The 18,295-nt window shown below is 50.5% G+C and overlaps 1 protein-coding gene across 5 annotated transcripts in view; it reads right to left on the reverse strand.

Moving 5' to 3' along the window:
• Window positions 1–538: 538 nt before the first annotated feature.
• The window catches only part of LOC145358637 (uncharacterized), a 47,171-nt gene continuing 29,414 nt past the window's right edge, over window positions 539–18,295 (reverse strand). For 4 of the 5 annotated variants that reach the window (XM_080212852.1, XM_080212855.1, XM_080212851.1 and 1 more), the window contains 4 exons: window positions 13,790–13,879; window positions 6,742–6,907; window positions 4,677–5,045; window positions 539–1,570 (listed from right to left, as the gene is read on the reverse strand). In XM_080212852.1, the coding sequence (XP_080068978.1) occupies window positions 794–1,570; window positions 4,677–5,045; window positions 6,742–6,907; window positions 13,790–13,879 (1,402 nt within the window). In that variant the 3' untranslated portion in view covers window positions 539–793. The remainder of the gene's footprint in view (window positions 1,571–4,676; window positions 5,046–6,741; window positions 6,908–13,789; window positions 13,880–18,295) is intronic. The other variant, XM_080212856.1, reaches the window with a different exon arrangement.

An 18,295-nucleotide genomic window follows, 5' to 3' on the forward strand; every position in this document is an offset into this window, starting at 1 on the left:
AGTATGGCCCCCCCCCCCCCCCCACCCAACTACATTTCATCCTGGTCCATTGCTGCATCCCCAATGCCTCTTCCTGTAGGGTGTGTAACATCTGCCCTTTCACCTCCTCTTCCTTCACCACGTGTTCCAAACACGCCTCCCAGGTGAAGCAGCAACTACTGTTCTCGGCCTATCGGGAGACCCGATGCCGACTGGGAGACCCTCACTCACTCCCCTGACCCCTGACACTCTGGTCGTTTCCCATTTCAATTCACCATTTTAGGTTCTCTTTGTACTAGAACCTGTCTGGAGTCTATCCCCTGCCCTCTCTCCCTTCCTCAACAGCATCAACCCATCACATTTCTACCTTGTCCCATTTCTGAAGAGTCATCCTGAACTCAGATGTTTCCAGACCTGCTGAGATTTTCCAGCATTTTCTGTTTTTTATTCCAGATTTTCAGCATCCGCAGTCATTTGCTTTCAAAAAAGCTGAATTTTCTATTCTTGTCAATTAATTCAGAAAGATGATATTGACGGAAACAAAATAACTTTATTTTTAAATTAAAAGACTGAATTGTCAGGATTATCATCACATTAATAAAGTGAGTGGTTATAAATCCCTCTCTGATCTCAGGCTGTCCCTCCTCCAGGACGAACGTCATAATCATTGTGGTTGGTTGGGATTGGCAGGAAGGTCAGGTCCCAGCAGCAGAGTACGGCCAGTTAGCTGGAATAATCCACTCTCTGTATCTGGTACTGACTGACAGTTAAATAACTAAAAGCAGACACACATTATCAGGGACCTTTGTCTGAGTTAATATCCTGGAGCGTATGGAGGTGGAGTCATATATTCTGTAGGGAGGTCGATTGTATCACTCGTCTGTTGTGTCCCCTTTCCGTCAGGATCATCATTCAGCAACTGACCACCAGCTACTGGCATCATCTGACCAAACTGCATCGTAGGCCAGTGGGACCCGGGCTGACCCTGTGACCCAGGATGACCCTGTGACCTGGGATGACCCTGTGACCCAGGATGACCCTGTGACCCGGGCTGACCCTGTGACCCGGGCTGACCCTGTGATCCAGGATGACCCTGTGACCTGGGCTGACCCTGTGACCTGGGCTGACCCTGTGACCCAGGATGACCCTGTGACCCAGGCTGACCCTGTGACCTGAGATGACCCTGTGACCCGGGCTGACCCTGTGACCCGGGCTGACCCTGCGACCCGGGCTGACCCTGTGACCCGGGCTGACCCTGTGACCCAGGATGACCCTGTGACCCGGGCTGACCCTGTGACCCGGGCTGGCCATGTGTGTACCTGGGAGGATAATGGGGAAGATGGTGAGTTGGGGACAGTGGCTGACACTGACTCCCAGTTGGAGGAGGAGTGTGTGTGTAAGCAGGGGCAGAGCTGGTTGTTGTGTGCTGTCTCTGGGTCAGGGTGGGGGGTCTGCCAGGCACATGACCATCCGATTGAAGCTTCACTTCAGGTTTGCAATCAGAAACACTTGGTGCTGAATTGGTCTCTGGGATTTTCACCTCCAGGTCAGTGTGCTGGGTGCGGTGAAGGTGGGCACCAGAAGCAGTCACCTGAAATGAAAATATAATCAATTTACTTCCTGACATTCTCTGCACAAAACAGGCCTGGCAGAAATCTACCTGCAGCTTTGGGATAGGTTATCAGTCCAAATCTTCAGATATTCAGCTCCAACTTTGTAAAGTGACAACATTTGATGTTGTTTCAGGACCTGCTTAGAACAGAACTTTTCAGCTTCATGGAATTTGGGATATGGGAAACTCTCCTTATTTGAGACGTGTGGGAAATCCCAAAGTCCCTCACAGCCCTGAAACCATCTGGGAAAGTAGTCACTGTGTAAACTGGAAAGTGCAGCAGTGAGGGGCCTGGGAGTGGCTCCATCAACATAGACCATCCAGCCCCTCTTGTCTCCACATCGCTCACCCAAATATTCCCCAGAATGAAACAGAAGCAAACTCTTGTATTTATATAGCGCCTTTCACAACCATGCAACATCTCAAATTGATTTGCAGCTAATGAAGTACCTTTTGAACGGGTGACCACTGTTGTAATGTAGGAAATGCAACAGTCAATTTGTGCACAGCAAGCTCCCATAACCAGCAATGTGGAGGTTTAAGGTGCTGGGGAGCAGGTACAGAGGAGATGTTAGGGGTAAGTTTTTCACTCAGAGGGTGGTGAGTGAGTGGAATCGGCTGCCGTCGGTGGTGGTGGAGGCGAACTCGTTGGGGTTTTTCAAGAGACTTCTGGACGAGTACATGGGATTTAATGGGATTGAGGGTTATAGATAGGCCTGGTAGGTATGGATATGATCAGCGCAACTTGTGGGCCGAAGGGCCTGTTTGTGCTGTAGTGTTCTATGTTCTATGTGAGAACAATCAGATCATCGGCTTTTATGATATCGATTGAAGAATAAATATTGTCCAGAACATATGGAGAATTCCCTCGCTCTCCCCTGGGAAGTGCCATAGGATCTTTTATATCCACACAGATAGACAAATGGTTGGCAAGATGGTTTAATATCTCATCTGAAATACTATGAAGCACTTCCTCAGAACTGAACAGAGTGCCATCCTGAACCTTCATGCTTGTAGTAGTGTGGCCCCTTTAAGGTGGAGATTCCTGAGGGTCACATGATTAGGGCAAATGCTATGCAGAGATGTGGGGCAAACCAAGCCAATCGGGAGCGAGGGCAGGTGTCACATGTCAAAGAGGAACCTCAGCTGGAGCCAGGGAGGAGGAGAGAAGATGTATATTGTAATTCTGTTAGACTATTGCTTGTAAATAAATAAACATTGTTGATAATAACCCTTCATAACTTGAAGCCACAATAAGTCATCTCTGAACTTATTACACTGGCGACAAGGAAAAACTTTCATTAGTCACTGGGAGATTGTAGCTAGAGGGGAAGGAATACTAATCCTTGGTTTACATCAGCTTCAATTTTGGGTAAGCAGTCTTTTATAGTGATCTAATTAAACATTTCCTTATATTCATATTGACAACATTCACCACATTCCCAAGATTAACTCTGTTATTTTAATTAAAAGCTCAGATTAATTAAACATAAGCAGCTCTGTACAAATCCGTACTGGCTTTCCTTAGTACACACTAACCTCTCCAAGTGTTGTTGGAGTTATATTAGTGTCTTTATAAGACCCTTGTCAGACCCCACTTGGAGTACTGTGTGCAGTTCTGGTCGCCTCACTACAGGAAGGATGTGGAAGCTATTGAGAGGGTGCAGAGGAGATTTACAAGGATGTTGCCTGGATTGGGAGGCATGCCTTATGAAGATAGGTTGAGGGAGCTCGGTCTCTTCTCCCTGGAGAGACGAAGTTTGAGAGGTGACCTGATAGAGATGTATAAGATGTTGAGAGGAATAGATAGGGTGGATTCTCAGAGGCTACGAGAGGACACAGGTTTAAGGTGCTGGGGAGCAGGTACAGAGGAGATGTTAGGGGTAAGTTTTTCACTCAGAGGGTGGTGAGTGAGTGGAATCGGCTGCCGTCAGTGGTGGTAAAGGCGAAATCGCTGGGGTCTTTTAAAAGACTTCTGGATGAGTATATGGGATCTAATGGGATTGGGAGTTACAGATAGTTCTATGGCCTAGTAGGTGTTGATGTGATCAGCGCAACTTGTGGGCCGAAGGGCCTGTTTGTGCTGTAGTGTTCTATGTTCTATGTTACATTTGTTAAGAACTTGGTGTTTTAGGGGATAATGTTCAATTTGTTCTGATGTATTAAATTACATTCCATTCGGGTCAATATTTGAGGAATTTTGCCCGAGGAGGGATTGGCTTCATTGACCCATTCTGAATAAGACTGAAGGAGATCAAGTGGATCCAGAATCTAGCATTGGAATATGATTGAATTTGAGAGGATCCTGCTGGATAAACTCTGTGATTTTGGAAAGATGAAGTGCTGGTCACTGATCTGTTCCTGCCATCTGTGTGAGATGAAAAAACACACAGTAATGTTCTACAACAATGGAACAAATCTGTGAAAACAGGAAATTCTTCAACAAACCCACATTGCCCAGCTTCAAAATTCAGGAAAAAAATGTAGACTTTTTCCCACCTGGTTTACTATTTACTACCCCAGCTGTTCACAGAGAGATGGCGATAAATCTGACTCTGGGGCCTTGTTACTGGGGCTCTTTGCAGACGGGTAACCTGAAGGGTTGCAGCAAACAAGCTGCAGGTTGAGTTGAGGTTAATCATCTTAAAGTAAAGTTTTTTATTCATCACAAGTAAGTGTTACATTAACAATGAAATTACTGTGAAATTCCCCTAGTCGCCACATATCGGCACCAGTTCGGGTCAATGCACCCTAACCCACACATCTTTGGACTATGGGAGGAAACCAGAGCACCCGGAGGAAACCCACGCAGACACGGGGAGAACATGCAAACTCCACACAGACAGTGACCCGAGCTGGGAATTGAACCCAGGACCCTGGAGCTGTGAGGCAGCAGCACCAACCACCGTGCTCCCGTGCCGCTTTTATTTAGAATATGCAGTCAGTTTTCAGGATCAGAACCAGGAGTTGATACCGTCCTGCAGGAAGTTCTGGAGCTCTAGGGAGTTCCCAGAGCAGTGAGATAATTGCTCCAATAATCCAGATACGTAAACCAGAATGGGAATGGAATGTGAGAATCACTTACTCCTGGGCCGGGAAGCGGCCTCGGCGATACGGCTGTTAGTTGAGCTGTTAGTGATGGGTAGAGTCTTCTCACAGGCAGGTGATGTGGTAATGAGTGAGGGTCCTGAAACATTGCTTTACTCTCTGACTTGGGCTTTACTCTTGGACGGGGGGGGAGGGGAGGAGGAGTGTCGTCATTGTCTCCTTCGGGTGGGAAGGGAGGGCCACTGGCAACTTGTTTGGGCAGATTTGGAGAATTGGAAGGAGAGAGTGGCAGCGAGGGACAGGGCCTCGAGGGAGAGGGATCTGGAGGAGGAGTTTGTGAATCCGATTTCTTCCTCGTGGGAACAAAAATGCACAATTCTTCATAATCGACATCTCTGAGCCTGACCTGCAAAAAATAAGTTTAAAATTTGTGTGGGGTGGTGGACTCGGGGTGGGGGGATGTGGGGGGGGGGGGTGGTGGACGGGGGGTGGAGGGGTGGGGGGGGTGTGGGGGGTGGTGGACGGGGGGTGGTGGACGGGGGGTGGGGGGGTGGGGGGGTGTGGGGGGTGGTGGACGGGGGGTGGTGGACGGGGGGTGGGGGGGTGTGGGGGGGGTGGACGGGGGGTGGTGGACGGGGGGTGGGGGGGTGTGGGGGTGTGGGGGGGGTGGTGGACGGGGGGTGGGGGGGTGTGGGGAGGGGGTGGACGGGGGGGTGTGGGGAGGGGGTGGCGGGGTGGTGGACGGGGGGTGGGGGGGTGTGGGGGGGTGTGGGGTGGGGTGATGAGGAACTCTGAACAATCATTTAGGATCAGCCAGGACAGAATCTCAAACCTTCTCCCCACTCAGAGGGAAAAGCAGACAGCCTTCATTTACCAACAAATTTAACTCACAACATATTTCCCCACAAAATAAACAAAACAAATCCACTGCCCATTGCTGAAGGAAACAGAATTAAAGACTGAATAGGAGAATACAGCATTTTACTGTGTCAGTGTGACCGTGTGTGTGAGCCTATAACTGTGTCAGTGTGACAGTGTGTTTGTGTCTGTTACTCTGTCAGTGTGACACTGTGTTGTGAGCCTGTCACTGTGTCAGTGTGACTGTGTGTGTGAGGCTGTCACTGTGTCAGTATGTCAGTGTGACAGTGTGTGTGAGGCTGTCACAGTGTCACTGTGACAACGTCTGTGAGCCTGTCACTGTGTCAGTGTGTGTGTGTGAGCCTGTCACTGTATCACAGTGACAGTGTGTGTGAGCCTGTCACTGTGTCAGTATGTCAGTGTGGCAGTGTGTGTGAGCCTCTCACTGTATCACTGTAACAGGGTGTGTGAGCCTGTCACTGTGACAGTGTCTGTGTGAGCCTGTCACTGTGACAGTGTCTGTGTGAGCCTGTCACAGTGTCACTGTGACAACGTCTGTGAGCCTATCACTGTGTCAGTGTGAGTGTGTGTGAGCCCGTCACCATGTCACTGTGACAGTGTGTGTGAGTCTGTCACTGTGTCAATGTGACCGTGTTTGTGAGCCTGTCACTGTGTCAGTGTTACACTGTGTGTGAGCCTGTCACTGTGTCAGTGTGTGAGCCTGTCACTGTGTCAGCGTGTCAGTGTGTTGAGCCTGTCACTGTGTCAGTGTGTCAGTGTGTGTGAGCCTGTCACTGTGTCAGTGTGTCAGTTTGTGTGAGCCTGTCACTGTGTCAGTGTGTGTGAGCCTGTCACTGTGTCAGTGTGTCAGTATGTGTGAGCCTGTCACTGTGTCAGTGTGTGTGAGCCTGTCACTGTGTCAGTGTGTCAGTATGTGTGAGCCTGTCACTGTGTCAGTGTGTGTGAGCCTGTCACTGTGTCAGTGTGTCAGTATGTGTGAGCCTGTCACTGTGTCAGTGTGTCAGTATGTGTGAGCCTGTCACTGTGTCAATGCAAGTTCTTTTGAGATGAGGATATAACCACAATGATTAAGTTAAGGTTTGCAGAATTATATAATTTTTTGGCAAACGAAGTGTTGAATGAACTAGAAGAACAGTATATTTGAACACCACCTTATTGACAGGTAATGATTATAAACTATATTTCTGCTAATTCACTCAATCAGTCCTGCTGTGAATTCCTACCTGTTGGCAAGGTATAGTTAGACATTCATTGAATGGGAAAATGGGAATGTGTCTGTGGAAAGTCACTAACTCCTGGAGTGAGTTGTGGAATTCTTTTTCTCCTGCAATGTTATACTGTCCACCGGCTGTTACATCAATGATGAAGTGACGGCAACGGCCGAATCCTCTAGAATAAAAGAGGACATTTTTATCCAGGATTGTTAAAGACAGAAAAACTAACTTAAACATCAACTAACAGAGGGATATTCCAACCTACACACCGGAATCCCCAATGGCAAACCCAGCCCTGCCAACCCGCAAACATCCACCTAACCAACATCGGGGGGCTTGAGCCAAAATTAGGGAAGTTCTCTCACAGACAAGTCATAATCATTCTCACGGAATCATACCTTACAGATAACGCCCCAGACACCACCATTCCCATCCCTGGGGGTATCCTGTCCCTCCGGCAGGATAGAGCCAGTGGAGAGACGGCACAGTGGGAAGGAGTTGACCTGAGAATCCTCAAATTCAACTCTGGACCCATAAGTCCCATGGCACCACGTCAAACAAAGGCCAGGAAACCTTCTGCTGATTTCTACCTTCATCCCCCTGCACCATAGCAATCAGCCCACCAATGAGTCTGTACTCCAAGTTGAAGAAACACTGAGTGGCAAAGATATAGAAGGTACTGCGGGCGGAGATGTCCATTTCTCTCTCACAGAACAGCTCAATAACGCCACTACTAACTGGCCAAGTCCTAAAGGGCATAAGCTCTTTGGGGCAGCATGGACAAGTTGGACTGAAAGGCCTGTTTCCATTCTATAAACCTCTATAACTCTGTGACTCTAAGGGGATTTTCATAGGATTATTTATGATTAATGTAAGCTTATGCTTGGTGTTCCAGATGGAGAATGTACATTTCTTAGTCTGGATTCTTGAGATTGTTCCTGTTTCAACTATTAAGAATTTTGGAAGCGGTTTCAAGGCCCTTTGCCCTAGCACACCATGGATCGAATTCTCCCTTCCCGCCTGCCACAGGAATCATAGTTGGCAGGGGGCAGCCCATGCAAAGGTCCATTGAACTTGGGTGGGATTTTCCAGTCTTGGGGCAAGTGTGCCTGGAAAATCCCGCCCTGGGAATCTCTATTGGCCAGGTGTGGCTTAAGAAATGTATATGGCCTTTGTATAACTCCCTTGGAGGTTGGTCCCCTGCAGCTCACTTTGATGTTGAGTCTCTTCAGAGATAGTGAGGTGTCAGCTTCTCTGAATGACACAAAGTTCCTTTTGTTTGACTAATCATTGCCTTCCATCTTTTTAAAGCCTTTGTCCAGATTTGAACATTTTGTAAATCAGCCTATGGTGATAGAGATATATTTTATGAAAGAAATGAAGTGTGAAGTCTGAACATAGAACATAGAACATAGAACACTACAGCACAAACAGGCCCTTCGGCCCACGAGTTGTGCCGATCACATCAACACCTACCAACCTACAGACCTATCTATAACCCTCAATCTCATTAAACCCCATATACTCATCCAGAAGTCTTTTAAAAGACCCCAGCGAGTTCGCCTCCACCACCACTGACGGCAGCCGATTCCATTCACTCACCGCCCTCTGAGTGAAAAACTTACCCCTAACATCACTTCTGTACCTCCCTCCCCGCACCTTAAATCTGTGTCCTCTCGTAGCAACCATTTCAACCTGGGGAAATAGCCTCTGAGAGTCCACCCTATCTATTCCTCTCAACATTTTGTAAACTTCTATCAGGTCGCCTCTCAACCTTCGTCTCTCCAGGGAAAAGAGTCCCAGCTCCCTCAACCTAACTTCATAAGGCATGCCTCCCAGTCCAGGCAACATCCTTGTAAATCTCCTCTGTACCCTCTCAATAGCTTCTACATCTTTCCTATAGTGAGGCGACCAGACATGTGACGGTTAGATGGATTGGCCACTGTAAATACATAAGCTTACAGGGAGAGGGCAGTGGTGGCCTGGGTAAGATGCTCACAGGATCGGTGCAGACTCAATGGGCCGAATGGCCTCCTTCTGCACCATAGAGATTTCAGCTTCTCCTCACCAATCTAACTCTTCCAGATGTCCATCCACCGGATAGTCCTCGTGGAGACAAAGTCTCGTCTTCACACTGAGAATAACTTCCATCGTGTCGTGTGGCACCAAATGAGATAGATTTCAAACATCTAAAAACTCCAGCTGGGCCCCCATGAGACGCTGTGGGCCATCAACAGCAGCAGAATTGTACTTGACCACATGTAATCTCATGGCCAGGTATATCCCCCACTCTATCATTACCACCAAGTCAGGGGATCACCCCTGCTTCAATGGAGAGTACAGGAGAGCATGTCAGGAGCAACAGCAGGTACCTAAAATCTGATTTATGCTGTCCTGCCACAGCCAGTCATGAATGCTGGTGGACAATTAAACAACTCACTGGAAGAGGAGGCTCCACAAATATAGACAGGATATAGATAGGCTGGAAAATCGGGCGGAGAAATGGCAGATGGAATTTAATCCAGATAAATGCAAAGTGATGCATTTCAGTAGATCTAATGTAGGGGGGAGTTATACAATAAATGGCAGAACCATCAGGAGTACAGACACACAGAGGGACCTGGGTGTGCAGGTCCACAGATCCTTAAAGGTGGCAGCACAGGTGGAGAGGGTGGTGAAGAAGGCAAATGGTATGCTTGCCTTTATTGGACAGGACAGAGAGTATAAAAGTTGGCATGTGATGTCACAGTTATATAGAACGTTAGTTAGACCACATCTGGAATACTGCGTCCAGTTCTGGTCACCACACTACCAGAAGGATGTGGGGGCTTTGGAAAGGTTTACCAGGATGTTGCCTGGTATGGAGGGTATTAGCTATGAGGTGAGATTGAGGAAAACTGGGGTTGTTCTCCCTGGAAAGACTGAGGTTGAGGGGTGACCTAATGGAAGTTTATAAAATTATGAAGGGCATAGATAGGGTGAACAGTTGGAAGCTTTTTCCCAGATCAGAAATGACAAACACAAGGGGTCACAAGTTCAAGGTAAGGGGGTGCAAGGTTCATCAACCCATCCCTCCACTTCCTCATCCAGGTTATTTATGCAAATCACAAGGAGTAAGGGTCCCAGAACAGATCCCTGGGGCACTCCACTGGTGACCAACCTCCATGCAGAATATGACCCATATATAACCATTCTCTGCCTTCTGTGGGCAAACCAGTTCTGGATCCACAAAACAATGTCCCCTTGGATCCCATGCCCCTCACTTTCTCAATAAGCCTTGCATGGGGCACCTTATCGAATGCCTTGCTGAAGTCCATATAAACCACATCCATCGCTCTTCCTTCATCAATGTGTTTAGTCACATCTTCAAAAAATTCAATCAGGCTCGTAAGGCATGATCTGCCTTTGACAAAGCCGTGCTGACTATTCTTAATCATATTATACCTCTCCAAATGTTCATAAATCCTCCTCTCAGGATCTTCTCCATCAACTTACCAGCCACTGAGGTTAGACTCACTGGTATATAATTTCCGGGGCTATCTCTACTCCCTTTCTTGAATAAAGGAACAACATCCGTAATCCTCTGGAACCTCTCCCGTCTCCATCGACGATGCAAAAATCATCGCCAGAGGCTCAGCAATCTCTTCCGTCGCCTCCCACAGTAACCTGGGGTACATCCCATCCGGTCCTGGTGACTTATTTAATTTGATGCTTTTCAAAAGCTCCAACACATCCTCTTTCTTAATGTCTACATGCTCAAGCTTTTCAGTCTGCCGCAAGTCTGCACTACAACCACCAAGATCCTTTTCCAGAGTGAATACTGAAGTAAAGTATTCATTGAGCACTTCTGCTATTTCTTCCAGTTCCACACAAACTTTCCCACCGTCACACTTGATAGGTCCTATTCTTTCACGTCTTATCCTCTTGCTGTTCACATACTGCCAAGGCCTTCTCATGCCTGTTCCTGTGCTGTATTGTTCTTTGTTCTTTAAACATCCCCGTCATCAATGATGGAGGAATCCAGCACATCAGTGTAAAAGATAAGGATGAAGTATTCGGAGCAATCCTCAGCCAGAGGTGCTGAGTGGATGATCCATCTCAGCCTCCAGTGGTCCTCAGCTTTACAGATTGGTCCACCAGCCAATTCGGTTCACTCCACATGATGCCAAGAAACAGCTAAAGGCACTGATACTGCAAAGGGAATGGGCCCGGATAACATTCCGGCAATGGCACTGAAGATTTGTGTTCCAGAACTTGCTGCTCCCCTAGCCAAGTTCTTCCAGTACAGTTATAATTCTGGTATCTACTCAACAATGTAGAAAATTGCCACAAAAAGCAGGACAAATCCAACCCGGCCAATTACTGCCCAATCAGTCTACTCTCGGTCATCAGTAAAGTGATGGAAGGTGATGGAACAGTGCTATCAAACAGCACCTGCTCAGTGACGCCCAGTTTGGGTTTCTCCAGGGTCATTCAGATCCTGACCTCATTACAGCCTCGGTTCAAACATGGAGAAAAGAGCTGAATTCCAGAGGTGAGAGTGACTGCCCTTCACATCAAGGTAGCGGCACGGTGACACAGTGGGTTAGCGCTGCTCCCTCACAGCACCAGGAACCAGGGTTCGATTCCCAGCTTGGGTGACTGTCTACATGGAGTTTGCACATTCTCCCCGTGTCTGCACGCATTCCCTGCAGGTGCTCCGGTTTCCTCCCACAGTCTGAAAGACGTGTTGGTTAGGTACATTGGCCATGTTCAATTGTCCCTCAGTGTACTAAACAGGTGCCAGAGTGTGGCAACTAGGCAATTTTCATAGTAACTTCATTATAGTGTTAATGTAAGCCAACCTATCATAGATGACATAAGGACATAGAGGTTTAAAGTATGGGAATGAGCCCTTCAGCCCAATTAGTCCATGCCAGCCTTTTTTTAACCACTAAGCTAGTCCCAATAGCCACCCCCTAGCCGAGCTCTCCCAGGACAGTTACAACACTGGTATCTACCCAACAATGTGGAAAATTGCCCAGGTCTATCCTGTACACAAAAAACAGAATACATCCAACCTGGCCAAACACCACCCCATCAGTCTACTCTCGATATCCCTCTAAACCTATCTTACCCATGTAACTATCTAAATGCTTTTTAAAAGACAAAATTGTACCCACCTCTACTACTATTTCTGGCAGCTTGTTCCAAACACTCACCACCTCCGTGTGAAAATATTGCCCCTCTGGACTCTTTTGTATCTCTCTCCTTTCACCTTCAATCTCTGCGCTCTAGTCTTAGACTCCCCTATCTTTGGGAAAAAATATTGACTCTCTGCCTAATCTATGATCCTCATTATTTTATCAACCTCTATAAGATCACCCCTCAGCCTTCTACACTCCAGTGAAAAGAGTTTCAATAAATCCAGCCTCTTTTTATAACTCAATCCATCAAGTCCCTGTAGCATTTTAGTAAATCTTTTCTGCACTCTTTCTAATAATAATAATAATATCCTTTCTATAATAGGGTGACCAGAACTGTACACAGTATTCCAAGTGTGGCCTCACCAATGTCTTCTACAACTTCAACAAGACATCCCAATTCCTGTATTCAATGTTCTGACCAGTGAAACCAAGCATGCTGAATGCCTTCTTCACCACTCTGTCCACCTGTGACTCCACTTTCAAGGAGCTATGAACCTGTACCCATAGATCCCTTTGTTCTGTAACTCTCCCCAATGCCCTACCATTAACTGAGTAAGTCCTGCATTCAATACAGATATGCGGGAAACGTATTTTACACAGAGGGTGGTGGGGTCCTGGAATGCACAACCAAGTAAGTTGGTTGAGGCAGACACGCTAGGATCATTTAAGACTTATCTAGATAGCCACATGAACAGACTGGGAATAGAGGAATACAAATGGACAGTCTAGTTAGGAACACATGATCGGTGCAAGCTTGGAGGGCCGAGGGGCCTGTTCCTGGGCTGTATTGTTCTTTGTTCTTTTTATTTAGGATCTCACCCATCTCTAATGGATCCACATCCTCATAGATGACCTTGATTAACGTTAAGAGGCCCCAATCTCTCCCTAGTTACTCTTTCACCTTTTAGATACTTGCAGAAGCGACAAACTTGTATTAATATAATGCATTTAATGTTCACCAAATACTCCACTAATAAATAAAGTGAGCAATCTTTTCTCCATGATTGCACTGTGGGATTGTTTCCGGTGCAGACTAAGTCGAATGGTCTCTTTTTGCACCGTAATGTTTCTATGATCTCCACTTATCTCCCTGATATCATCCTGAACAAATATAAAAGCAAAATACTGTGGATGCTGGAATCTGAAACACAAACAGAAAACGCTAGAAAATCTCAGCAGGTCTGACAACATCTGAGGAGAGAGAATCGAGCCAACATTTCAAAATTGGATGACTCTTTGACAGAGCTGAAAAGTTTAGCTCCCTTTGATTTCATGTCCCTCCAGAGAAATTGGTTTCTCCCTGTTTAAATTCTTAACTCCTTTAATTGTTGGAAACACCACAATGAGATCAGTCCTTCACCTTTTATAGCCAATGAAATATTGACTCTGTCCATCATTTAACCTTTTAGTTTCATAGAATTCATAGAATCATCGAACACTACAGTGCAGAAAGAGACCCTTTGACCCATCGAGTCTGCACCGAACACAATCCCACCCAGGCCCTACACCCATATCCCTACATATTACACCCACTAATCCCTCTAACCTACACATCCCGGGACACTAAGGGGCAATTTCTCAGCATCAGCCTAACCCGCACAGCTTTGGTCTCAGTGTTACTCTGATTGGTCAGTGCTATAGCCCTTCATGATTCACTGTAATATCCTCCCTTGATTGGTCCTTTCACATTGGACCGTCCTGGGAGCGTGTCCCACATCCAGTTCCGTCATTGCCCTGATGGCAGGACCATGGCGATGAGCCATTCTGTCACCACTCCCAACCAATTCGCTGCCCAGACTGCACCCACCCAGCTCCCAGGGGCTGCCAGCTTTCAGAGAGATGGGTTTTCCAGTTCCATGGCCCTCGTTTACCTGTAGGTCAGACTAAACCCAATGCGACTCTCAGCAATACGGATCAGGAAACAGCCAAGTGGTTTGTTCATCAGTAACTGTTCAGCATCTCTGTCATGGAAAGGAACTCATGGTTAATGCTGGATGAATACATGATTAATACACGGCACATATATGTTAACACATGGTTAATATTACTCAGGGAGATACAGAGGTTACAAGTTGAATTTTAAAATGCAGTGGCTGGACAGGTCGGGGTGGGGGTGTGGGCGGGGGCGTGGGTGGGGGCGCGGGTGGGGGTGAAGGCAGGGGTGTGGGTGGGGGTGCGGGTGGGGGTTGGGGTGCGGGTGCGGGTGGGGGTGCAGGCGGGGGCGTGGGTGGGGGTGGGGGTGCGGGCGGGGGTGTGGGTGGGGGTGTGGATGGGGGCGTGGGTGGGGGTGCGGGTGGGGGTGTGGGTGGGGGTGTGGGTGCGGGTGGGGGTGTGGGTGGGGGTGTGGGTGGGGGTGGGGGTGCGGGTGTGGGTGGGGGTGTGGGTGCGGGTGGGGGTGTGGGTGGGGGTGCGGGTGGGGGTGTGGGTGGGGGTGCGGGTGGGGGTGTGGGTGGGGGTGCGGGTGGGGGTGCGGGTGGGGGTGTGGGTGCGGGTGGGGGTTTGGGTGGGGGTGTGGGTGCGGGTGGGGGTGGGGGTGGGGGTGTGGGTGCGGGTGGGGGTGTGGGTGGGGGTGTGGGTGGGGGTGGGGGTGCGGGTGTGGGTGGGGGTGCGGGTGGGGGTGTGGGTGGGGGTGCGGGTGGGGGTGCGGGTGGGGGTGCGGGTGGGGGTGTGGGTGCGGGTGGGGGTTTGGGTGGGGGTGTGGGTGCGGGTGGGGGTGGGGGTGGGGGTGTGGGTGTGGGTGGGGGTGGGGGTGCGGGTGGGGGTGCGGGTGGGGGTGCGGGTGGGGGTGCGGGTGGGGGTGTGGGTGCGGGTGGAGGTTTGGGTGGGGGTGTGGGTGTGGGTGCGGGTGGGGGTGGGGGTGTGGGTGTGGGTGGGGGTGGGGGTGCGGGTGGGGGTTTGGGTGGGGGTGTGGGTGCGGGTGGGGGTGTGGGTGGGGGTGTGGGTGCGGGTGGGGGTTTGGGTGGGGGTGTGGGTGCGGGTGGGGGTGGGGGTGGGGGTGTGGGTGTGGGTGGGGGTGGGGGTGGGGGTGCGGGTGGGGGTTTGGGTGGGGGTGTGGGTGCGGGTGGGGGTGTGGGTGGGGGTGTGGGTGGGGGTGTGGGTGGGGGTGGGGGTGCGGGTGGGGGTTTGGGTGGGGGTGTGGGTGCGGGTGGGGGTGGGGGTGGGGGTGTGGGTGTGGGTGGGGGTGGGGGTGCGGGTGGGGGTGGGGGTGGGGGTGTGGGTGCGGGTGGGGGTGGGGGTGGGGGTGCGGGTGTGGGTGGGGGTGTGGGTGGGGGTGGGGGTGTGGGTGTGGGTGGGGGTGGGGGTGGGGGTGTGGGTGTGGGTGTGGGTGGGGGTGGGGGTGGGGGTGTGGGTGTGGGTGTGGGTGGGGGTGGGGGTGTGGGTGTGGGTGTGGGTGGGGGTGCGGGTGGGGGTGTGGGTGTGGGTGGGGGTGGGGGTGGGGGTGGGGGTGGGGGTGGGGGTGTGGGTGTGGGTGGGGGTGCGGGTGGGGGTGTGGGTGGGGGTGGGGGTGGGGGTGGGGGTGTGGGTGGGGGTGCGGGTGGGGGTGTGGGTGGGGGTGGGGGTGGGGGTGGGGGTGGGGGTGGGGGTGTGGGTGGGGGTGTGGGTGGGGGTGTGGGCAGCTACAGGGGAGCCGTCACTGAGTCAGGAAGCAGAGAGTTGGTGCAGTGTTTGCTGTGAGACATTAACCCTGTTTCCAAACCAACTGAATCAGGTGGGACGAGGACACGGGGCCGAATTCTGGCGAAACATTCTAAATGTCAAATTTGCAGCAAAACTGGAGTGATTCAGGTTGTTTTAGTGGTGGTTCAGACTAGAATCTCCCACACTCTGTAACACAGAGGCCAATAACGTGAATATTGTTTGATTTCCCCCCAGGAGACGGAAACCACCGGGTTCTGCACACGCACAGTGGCCCCAAACGGTCATCTTCTCGATTGCTGGCCAGCCCCACAACCCCTGCAGTCCTGCCCCCCCCCCCAACAATCTCCCCCATGGCCCGAATGTGGCCTCTGTCCACTCACAGGCCCAATCCTGACCCTCCCCTCGTCCCAGCCCGATCTCTACCCCCCCACAGCAGCGCCGATCCCCGCGCCCCCCCCACAGGCAGACTGGTGCCCCCGTCCACCCTGGCAGACCCCCCCCCCCTCCTGGCCACTGTCCTGTCCCCATGCAAAGTGGCAATCGGACCCCTCACCCCCACCGATCGCCCACAGGCCCTGCCCAGGCCCCAGTCCTGTCCTCTCGGCAATGTCCTACCCCAGTGGACAGTGCCAAGGGGCACAGGCTGTCACTGCCCAGGGTGCCCATCCCCTGTCACCCAATCCCTGGGGGGCCCGACTGCCCCCTTGCTTCACTCCAGTGAGTTGTCCCCATAATTCCCGAAATGGGGGATGTTCTGTAAACCCTGCGGGGGGGGCAGGGGGAGGGCAGGGGGAGGGGCAGGGGGGCAGGGGGAGGGCAGGGGGAGGGGCAGGGGGAGGGGCAGGGGGAGGGCAGGGGGGCAGGGGGTGGGCAGGGGGAGGGCAGGGGGGCAGGGGGAGGGGCAGGGGGAGGGGCAGGGGGAGGGTGGGGGGAGGGCGGGGGGAGGGCGAGGGGAGGGCGGGGGGAGGGCAGGGAGAGGGCGGGGGGAGGGCGGGGGGTGGGCGGGGGGAGGGTGGGGGGAGGGCAGGGGGGGCAGGGGGAGGGCAGGGGGTGGGAGAGGTTAGTGGGCCTCTAATCACATTGAGGTAATGTTAAAATTAGATTAAAATTCTTTACCTGGTTTCCCCGCAGGTTTCCAGGGCGGATCTGAGGGTGCCAGAAATCCAGGGTTGGGAGATGCACGCACAGACACGAGATTCTCCCATCCTGCTGCACTGGAAAACTAGCACAGCGGGATGGGAGGATCACCCCCAAAACCTGCTTTGTGGAAAGCCTTTGCTGACTCTGCACGCGTAACTCTGACCTTCTGCTCTCTCGCCATTTCAATTCCCATCTCCCTCTCAGAGTGTTACAGTGCTCCAGTGAGATCTAACACAAACTGGAAAAATAACACCTCAACTTCCAATTAGGCCCCTAGACTCACTGAGTTCAACAATTTCACAGCATGAATTCTTTCCTCCATTGTCAATCCTCCCTAAATTCTAGTTTCTATCTTGTTATAATGCTTTTGCTTTCAGCCAGAGCTTACCTTTATTCTGCTATTTTACTTTCAGACAGTGCTGACCTTTATTCTGCTATTCACACCCATTCTGAACCTCTCCTTTGTATCTCTAATACTGTCATTCCACTCACTTTGTCTTTTGTTCCTTTACAACTTTGTAATTTAATCTCCCCCGCACTCTATCCTATCCCTGAGCTTCTCCTCTGCTCCACAACCGTTCTCCCCTTTTTCAACAACATCAAACCCATCACATAGAAACATGGAAGATAGGAGCAGGAGGAGGCCATTTGGCCCTTCGAGCCTGCTTCACCATTCACTATGATCATGGCTGATCATCCAACTCAATAGCTTAATCCTGCTTTTTCCCCATAACCTTTGATCTAATTCTCACCTCTTTCTTAACAGTCACATGGACTTGAAACATTAACTTTTTCTCTTTCCACAGATGCTCCCGGACCTGCTGCATTTTCCCAGCATTGTCTGTTTGGATGTGACCTTTCCACCTACTTTTGTATCATCAACAAACTTAAATACATTGGAAATGGTCTCTTCATCCAGGTCATTATTACAGATTGTAAATAACTGAGGGTCCAAAAACTGACCCCTGACTCCACTAGTCACTGTCTGCCAACTTGGAAGTGCCCTGTGCTTGCCAACTCTCTGCTTCTGTTTGTAGATGTGGTGCCAATCGAGCGGGGCTGCTTTGCCCTGGATGGTGTCGAGCTTCCCGAGTGTTGTTGGAGCCGCTCCCATCCAGGCCACTGGGGAGTATTCCATCACACTCCTGACTTGAGCCTTATAGATGGTAGACAGGGTTTGGGGGGGTCTACTTAGAATTTCAGAAGACTTTTGACAAGTTCTCACATAGCCAACTACAATGTAAAATTAAACCACATGGGATTTTGAGTAGTTTGTTGAGGTGGATAACTGGTTAGCAGATTGGAAGCAAAGATTTGGCATAAATGGGTCTTTTACTGATTAACAGTCAGTTACTAGTGAAGTGCCGCAGGGATCTGTGCTGGGGCCCCAACTGTTCACATTATATATTAATGATATAAAAGAGGGAACTGAATGTATTATCTCCAAGTCTGCAGATGATACAAAGTTGGGTGGGAGGGTGAGCTGTGAGGAGGATGCAGAGATGTTTCAGTGTGATTTGGACAGGCTGAGTGTGTGGGTATCTGCATGGCAGATACAGTATAATGTGGATAAATGTGAGATTATCCACTTTGGTAGC

This window comes from Carcharhinus amblyrhynchos, chromosome 26 (assembly GCF_965287045.1).
Source record: "Carcharhinus amblyrhynchos chromosome 26, sCarAmb.v2.hapA, whole genome shotgun sequence".
NCBI lineage: Eukaryota > Metazoa > Chordata > Chondrichthyes > Carcharhiniformes > Carcharhinidae > Carcharhinus > Carcharhinus amblyrhynchos.